This window comes from Octopus bimaculoides, chromosome 23 (assembly GCF_001194135.2).
Source record: "Octopus bimaculoides isolate UCB-OBI-ISO-001 chromosome 23, ASM119413v2, whole genome shotgun sequence".
Lineage (NCBI taxonomy): Eukaryota > Metazoa > Mollusca > Cephalopoda > Octopoda > Octopodidae > Octopus > Octopus bimaculoides.
In genome coordinates, this window is record NC_069003.1 from 31,518,409 (window position 1) to 31,527,311 (window position 8,903).

An 8,903-nucleotide genomic window follows, 5' to 3' on the forward strand; every position below is an offset into this window, starting at 1 on the left:
TATATATATATATATATATATATATATATATTAGTCTAAACAATGAAGGTGTTTTATCAATATACTATTAAATGTCTACCCACAAAGTCTAGATAATTACTTACGAACGTGCACGTGCACACACATGCATGTGTCTATGTGCATTTGTGTATATATATATCAGTATGTATATCTGTGTGTGTTTATGTGTGTACATTTGCATGGTTATTGTGGTATATATGTATATACTTAAACATAATTGACTTACTCACATTTGCTGCCAATTTGGCCATGTCACATCTACCTCATCATATCACAAGCATCAATTATCATCTCTTATCATTATCATAATGATTATTATCAATAGCATAATCATTGTTTGTTTGTTTTTTGGAACAATAAATCTTGAAGCACATAATGCTATGAATAACATGTCCCATGGGCAGCCGTCAACTTTTTCTATCCAAAAGGAAATTTTCATCTCATTACTTACATGCTATCATTTATAGCTCTATCTGCTCCAAGATCCATTGTTCCAAAACATAGTTATTTCACATTCTCTCAAAAGTTTATAAATTCTTATGGCATCAATTATCATCTTTATTTTCATTATCCTTATCAGCATCCTAATTATCCTCATCATAACACAAACTCTTTCATTTTTTACTTCATTGTTTTCACCTCTGTCTCATATGTTAGTTTGGCTTTACTTATTCTGTTCTGTCTAAAGTGGAATCTGTTTGTCAGTCAGGTGAACTGAGGCACTGACTATAGTGGTGAGGCATGAACATAAAAATCACCATATTTTCCAGCATACAAGTAAAATTTCTCAGACTAAAATTTACAGCCATAAAAGTTTTTAAAAAAGGTATGTTGAATTATACACCAACACAAATTTGGAGGACCAAAAATTCCATATGAAATGCAGGAGGATTTGGAAAGATGGTAATGATGTTTGAACATTTACAATATGTTTACTTTATATGCAGGAAAATATGAAACCTAGAACTGCACCTCCTCCTCCTCATCATCATCACAACAACACTGTAGTTGGGTAATTTAAGCCTTTTGTCAATACTACCAGCATCATCATCACCATCATTAAGAGGAGATTGCCGTCATCATTAAGAGGAGAAAGAGGTATGAAATGACTTCAGGACAGGGCAAATGGAAAATGTCACACTCATACCTCTCTCCTCACCAAAATATTAGTGAAAAAAAAAAGTGAAGGATTTTCATTGAGGATTTGAAACCTGTTTACATATTTCATTTGATGAAAATTTGCTGCCATCGCCACGTCTACCACAGTATAAAGTCTGTCTGGCTTTCAAGTCAACAAAATTAGCAGGCAGTGGAGTCAGGGACAGGTAGAGATCCCTATATTATTTTAAGAATGCAGGGCATAGGAAGCAGAGGTGACTGGGAAGCTGCAATGTTCATGCCTTTCCAGAGGGAAGCAGGGATACGGATTAGCAGCATAAGGGAAGCAAATTGTTTTCAGCGAGAAACTGAAAGCAGATCACGTACTTCACTCACCGAGACCTTACCTCTTGCTCTAAACCGGTTGTCACTTCATTTATTCTGACATGATGGCCATAGGAGGATTGAATAAAAAATACAAACTATTTTAAAGCAAAAGAAGAAATAAGCACTTTTCTCTCTCTCCCTCTCTCTCTCTACAAGAATATATATACACTCACACAAGGGGGGTGCTGGAAAGTTCTTGGCTTTGGGTAAAAGAAAATACAAGAGGATCAGTTAATTATGATTTTAGTCAACATACTCCCCTCTCAGATTCACACACTTATTATAACAGCCTTTCAGTTTCTCAAAGTCCTGTAAAAGAACTCAGACGGTTGGGCCTCCAACTAGGCTTATTTTGAGAAGAAGGCAAAGTTGATTATATTTACCCCAGTACCTGACTGGTACTTTATTATATCAACCCTAAAAGGTTTAACCCTTTCGTTACTGTATTTATTTTAAGATGCTCTGTGTTTCTTTCAATTACTTTAAATATAACAAAGAATTTAGTAAAATAACTTAGTTATCATTAAGCTGGTGTTAGGAACACATAAATTGTGACTAAGGTTTGGTGGAAGATATTAATTCAAAATTTATGAAAACAAGACATTTGTACTCAGAGCCAGAGCCGGAGCCAGTTTCAGCTGGGTTGGTAACAAAAGGGTTAAAGGTAAAGTTGGCCTCAGCAGAATTTGAACTCAGAACATAACGAATCGTAAGAAAGTCTGCTAAGCCTTTTGTCTGACATGTTATTGATTCTACCACTTTGTTGCCTTCTTCCTTCCATATATTAATGCTACCTTCTTCCTTCCATATATTAATGCTACCTTCTTCCTTCCATATATATATTGCTGCCTTCTTCCTTCCATATATTCCTTCTATATATTAATGACCAACTTGAAGTCAGCTTTGTTAGCTTTATATTCTCTTATTCAAATGACACTAACATTCAGATTAACAAAAATTTATCTCAGACATTTAGACATTTAATCAACCTATTTATTTATTTACCATAAACACACATCTATAGACATGCATTGAGAGATGCACTAAAACACGTGGACATCATATCTCAGACATGTCCGAGTCCCACATCTTGATGAGATGTAAAATGACCACTCGAAGACTTGTTCTTCATATTGTCTATCTAAGGCAAGATGCAGTGTATGTAAGGCAGGATATGGTATATGTAAGGCAAGATATGGTGTATGTAAGGCAAGATATGGTCTGTGTGTGTAAGGCAAGATTTGGTATGTGTAAGGCAAGATATAGTGTATGTAAGGCAAGATATAGTGTATGTAAGGCAAGATATGTATTGATATATCTCTGGCAAGCTGTACTGTAGCTAAATCAGCTTATATAATTATGTCAACTGTAAAGTAAATGAGGAAAGATGTAATGTATTTGCAGCAACATGCAGAGTGTCTATTGGAACATGCAGTATGTCTATTACAACATGAAATGTGTCTAAGGAAACATGAAGTGTGTCTAAGGAAATATGAAGTGTATCTATGGTAACATGTAATGTGTCTAAAGCAATACACGATGTAACAGTGTACTTACAGCAACACACTGTATCTATGACAACATGAAGTGTGTTTATGGCAACATGCAGTATGTCTATGGTGGCATGTAGTGCATCTATGGTGACATGCAATGTATCTATGGCAACATGCAGTGTGTCTATGGCAATGTAGAGTGTATTTATGACAATATACAGTATCTAGACCAAGATGTAGCATATCTATAGCAATATATAATGTATCTATGGCACAATATGTGTTATATCTATGCCAATACTCAATCTTCTAGGGTAATATCTGATGTATTTAAGATGTTAAGCAAAGAATCAAAATATAATTAAATCAAGATAATACAATCCAGTAATATAGATACTATTTCGCTACAAACTATACCTGATTATTTGTATTCAGCACCAAAAAAAATCTAACAAAATATTTGCCAATTGAAAAAAGGGAGTAACAAAGAAATAACACAGTAAATAAATGGAAATGTCTATTGTTAAATAAATACCTTTGATGTGTCTGAATTGCCAACTGTTGTGAGATCTTGACTGGTGGAATATTTTAAATGAAGGCTACGTGGAATATCAAAATTGTCCATTTCAAGTCCATCGTCATCATCACCAATGTCCAGATCGATATCATTGAGAGAGGAAATTGTATAAAATGTTCGACGTGGTGGTGTTTTTTTACTAATTGGAGAGATGACCCGACTGGTCAGGATCTCCGATGCAATGGAACACGCGTTAAGTCCAGTTCCGGACGTGGAGAAACAACTATTATCTGATTTACCAAAAGAAAATTCACTGTTTTTACCTAGATGTGGGAGCGATGCCAACGTATGTCTTCGCCTTTTATTGTGGGTAACTGGTTTGGGGTTCGAATCCATGGACCAGTCAAAGTCCAAGCTTCGACGGGGTGAGGGCACATTATCACAGCTTTTACCCACAAGCTGTCCACCAACTAGTTCATCCCATTCGTAAGAGTCTTGTTGCGATGGAGAGTCATCAGAATTGCTTTTTATTAGCCGAGATTTATTAAAAGTCCCACTAAAACTGTCTACAGGTATACCATTTTCCGGTATTGGCGCTAAAGGCATTGCTTTCATATTGGAACGACGTAAGCCGCTTGAATTTGGACGTCTTTGAAAATAGATGTCGGCCATTTCTTCAGAGATCTCAGGAGACGATTCATTGGCACTTTCATCACTACAAGAATGGATCGAGCTCAGATCTTGGATACGCTCTGATGAACGCTGCAGCTCAGCATCTGAGTGAGAAGGTGAAGTATTGGGAGACACGTTTGGTATTGGAGAAGGCATTCCATCTTCTTCAGTGCTATTTGCCTTTTTCACTTTGCTGGTACTGATTGGACTGGATCCATCGACACTATCGACATCATCATGACCAGAAAGGTCAACTTTACCCTGTTTTGCAATGGCTTTTGCTGGACTTTTTGGTTCCAACTGAAACTCAGGATCGAGATGGAGCATAGTTTCACTGTTTGGTGCATTCTTTGTTTCAGACTCTAGCTGAGCTAAAAGCTTCTCTTCAGTTTCTGTATTGATGTCGGTCACCAAATCGCTATCATTAAAGGTCAAGAGGTGACGGCTAGCCAATGGAATGGTCAGACCATTTTCTAATGGAACTTCGATGGGAATATTAAGAGCTACATCTCCTGTGTTACCGTTTGCTACAGGAGCTTCAGTCTCAGCTACAAACAATTCCAGAGCATCTGTCGCTATCTCCATGGATTCTGGGGCAATTCCATGACTTGGGCTTTCGATTTCAACTGGACTCAGAATATTCCATTTACTTTCAAAATCTGATTCTTCCATGTTCTTCAAAGAGATCTCCAGATCCAACAGATGACCATGTAATTCCTCAATTGTAGGACGCTGTTCTGGTTTCTGCCAACACATTTTCATCAGTTCGTATCTGAATAAAACAAAAGACAAAAATTAAAGAGGAGTCAAAGAATTTCTCAAATTCTAAATAAAACGAATATTGTTAAAACTATATACAAACCAAGATGGTAGCATCTACATGGGTGATCAGCCTGCTAGAAATAGCAGCTAAATCCCTTGCACTTTAATCCTGTTACAATGACTCCTTATCTCTTTTTGACTTTGTGGTGTACTGGAGGTCAAACAAAAGAATGACTAGTGCAGTCTGCAGAGTAATTACTGGTACACATCAGTTTTAACTCTTTTAGCATTCAATGGGACTGAACTCAGAACCATGTGGTTGGGAAGGAAACTTTTTACCACATAGCCATGCCTACAACAGAATGATCACAACTGGAAATTCTTTGATCAATAGTCAGCTGGATCAGGGACGACTTAGGGTTAAACAACAACATCAAAAACATTAGACAATTTAGTATTAAATACTCAATACTCAAGAGAAGGATGAGATGGCCATGGCTGGAATGTTATTTGATCATTGATCTCCTGGATCAGAGTTGACATGGAGTAAAACAACAAGCATAGAATTTTACAGAGTATAGTCAGTGTTACGTAGAACTTACATGTTGATCTTCTGGTGCTCAGGATAATTTGGAACTGGCAGAACTTCTGTCTTCTTTAGAACAACACAGTCCAAGACTTGTTCATCGGTCAACCAATGATAGGGCTGTCGGCCAAACTGTATCAATTCCCACATGCTCACACCATAAGACCTGGGAGTTATGAAAATAAAAAATGAAAATGATAAAAGTGTGAGAGGCTAAATCTGGCCAGTTTGAACATAAAATGTGTAGAACATCTGGGCTGGACATGGTTGGTTTAAGTGCTAAAGGGTTAAATGTACCAGTTCTTTTGATTTTAGAAGGAAAACAAGAAGATTCTGTAAAAGACTTGAATTGAGATGCTTACCAAATATTGGCCTGAGGTGTAAAAGCCTTTGTACGCCAAACTCCTTTTTGTAAAGTAAGCGTCTCAGGAGCCATCCACCGGACTGGCAACAGGTCACACCCTGTATCATAATAATCCTCCTACAATAGACATTTTAGATATATTTATACAATTGTTGCTGAAATGATGTATAAAGAATTAAACCAGACATATACAGACCTGGTCTATTAACAACATACAAAAAATTTAACAACACATAGATAGATGTGAGTGTAGGTATGGTTGTGTGGTTAAGAAGGTTGCTTTGCAGCCATATGGGTTTTGGGTTCAGTCCCACTGTACAGCACTTGAGGCAAGTGTCTTTTGTTATATGTAACCCCAGGCCAGCAATTTATGAGGGAATTGGTTCATGGAAACTGATCATGTGTGAACATACATATATATAAATATATCTTTTATTTTATTTTTTTTTTTTACTTGTTTTAGTCACTAGACTGCAGCCATGCTGGGGTAGCACCTTGAAAACTTTTTGGTTGAATAAATTAACCCCAGTACTTATTTTTTTCGAGCCTGGTAATTATTCTATCAGTCAGTCTCTTTTGCTGAACCACTAAGTTACGGGGGACATAAACACACCAACACCAGTTATCAAGCAATGGAGGGAGGGACAAATGCACACACACACACACACACATGTATGTATATAATGTGCTTCTTTCAGTTTCTTTCTACCAAATCCACTCACAAGGATTTGGTCAGCCCAAAGATATAGTAGAATACACTTGCCAAAGATAATAAATAAAAAGGAAGGGGTGGTCAGAATTGGAACACATTTGATCATATGTCTGCTCAAACAGGACTGACCTGGGGTTAAACAACATCTCATCAGCCAAAGAAGCCCTGCAAAATTTATAAGAATCATCCTTGTTACTTGGAGTATATATCTCCCGCCTTTGCTGATGTGGCAACGGTTACAAGGATGAGCCCCACTGACTCACCTCCACCATTAATCAAACTAATGAGAGGAAGCCTCTTCGTTGCTAAAAATAACAGTCTAAATTTTCCTAAAGAAATTGGAAGGACACATTGGATAATTTAGTCATAAATGCATACATTGTTTGATAGAAGAGGAGCAAAATGATTGATGGTTATGACTGAAAAACCATTTGATTATAGATCTATTGAATGAGGACTGACCAGGAGTTATGAAATAACATCAACACCATTCCTACCTCGAGTCAATCAGGGAACTTCTTTGAGGCCAGTCACCTGTTAGAAATAACAGTCAAATCTCTCTCAAATCATGCCCTGCTGTTTACAAAAAATACATGTTGAATAATGTGGTCTTGTGTTCCTCTGCACACAATAAAAAGTTGGAATGGTCACAGTTGGAATGTATTTGATAAGGGCTATCCATTCCCTTGTAATTATGTGCCGAAAAATAAACTTCTACATCCATCATGTGACAGTAGAAAGCTATATTATTATGAGTTAAATATACCCTTTGATGAGCATTGGTGACCTTACAAGTCAACAAATGGTGACCCCCACTATAACAATGACCTGTTTGGTATGTTGACCTACATTCAAATGTTTGCAGTGTAAAAGGCGTAGGAGTGGCTGTGTGGTAAGAAGCTTGCTTCCCAACCACATGGTTCCGGGTTCAGTCCCACTGCGTGGCACTTTGGGCAAGTCTCTTCTACTATAGCCTCGGGCCGACCAAAGCCTTGTGAGTGGATTTGGTAGACGGAAACTGAAAGAAGCCCGTTGTATATATGCATATATATATATGTATGTGTTTGTGTGTCTGCGTTTGTTCCCCCCAACATTGCTTAACAACCGATGCTGGTGTGTTTACGTCCCCGTAACTTAGCGGTTCGGCAAAAGAGACCGATAGAATAAGTTCTAGGCTTCCAAAGAATAAGTCCTGGGGTCGATTTGCTCGACTAAAGGCGGTGCTCCAGCATGGCCACAGTCAAATGACTGAAACAAGTAAAAGAAATCTTTTTTTTATTGTTTGATATTTTTATTTATATAGGACATAAAACATGAGATACTTTATGTGTGTGTATGCATGCATGTGTGCATGAGTGCATGCATATGTGCAGTAGTGGTGGCAGAGGGGGGAATGGAAAGCTATGTTGTGCATAATTTTGCCCAATGGGAATGAAGTGAAATGGTGACAACTAGGACGTTAATCCTTTAGCATTCAGGTTACACTGTCAAATGTAAAGCTCATTTATTTAGTAACATTGTTTTCGGTTAATCATGCGTTATCTCATAGCTTCAAGATCTCAATGATGTGATTGTTTATTTTTAGACTGATACTGTTTGGGTAGGTGTGAGAGGCAAGATCTGGCCAGTTTGAACAAAACAGGTAGAATATTTTGGCTGAATATGGCCAGTTTAAATGCTAAAGGGTTAAACCAGATTACAGCACACACACACACACACACACACACACACACACATCTTATTCATAAATATATATAAAATACTGACCTTATACAAATCCTCAGCCAGGCCATAATCACCAACTTTTACAGACAGATCATTGGTCACCAAACAATTACGCAAAGCAAGATCACTACAAGTAAAATAAATGTGGAAAAGGAAAATGTATTTTAAAAACAATTTCTTTTAAAGTTAGACATAAATACTTACGTGTTAAGGTCATCTCTGCAGATTTTCTGTGGAAATGATAGCCAACACTGATTTTGTTAGGATGTTTTGTATCCGAGATGCCAGATATAAACAAACAATGAGATCAAAGATGAAAAAGTGGGTAATGGGCGTATAAGCCATATTTCTGGAGTTTTTACTCCTTCATCAGCACTTACCCCAACCCATTAACCATTCACAAGTACCTTGACCTAATATGCTGCAAATCCTTTATTTTGGTTCTGTAAAAAGGGGAGGGCCTTTTTTCCCCCACTCCTTTTGCCGATCCAAAATAAGTGATTTGCAGCATATTAGGAGGTCAGGATATTTGATTCCACGCCCAAAAAAAATTCGAGTTTTTTTTT

At 37.2% G+C, this 8,903-nt stretch overlaps 1 protein-coding gene across 7 annotated transcripts in view; it reads right to left on the reverse strand.

Annotated features, from left to right (window-relative positions):
• The window catches only part of LOC106870410 (uncharacterized), a 58,666-nt gene that overhangs the window by 4,248 nt on the left and 45,515 nt on the right, over positions 1–8,903 (reverse strand). For 5 of the 7 annotated variants that reach the window (XM_014916465.2, XM_014916466.2, XM_014916469.2 and 2 more), the window contains exons 8-11: positions 8,380–8,464; positions 5,899–6,017; positions 5,553–5,702; positions 3,535–4,960 (exon numbers count right to left, since the gene is read on the reverse strand). In XM_014916465.2, the coding sequence (XP_014771951.1) occupies positions 3,535–4,960; positions 5,553–5,702; positions 5,899–6,017; positions 8,380–8,464 (1,780 nt within the window). Of the gene's footprint in view, positions 1–1,515; positions 1,561–3,534; positions 4,961–5,552; positions 5,703–5,898; positions 6,018–8,379; positions 8,465–8,903 lie in introns of all 7 variants that reach the window. The other 2 variants (XM_052975885.1, XM_052975886.1) reach the window with 2 other exon arrangements.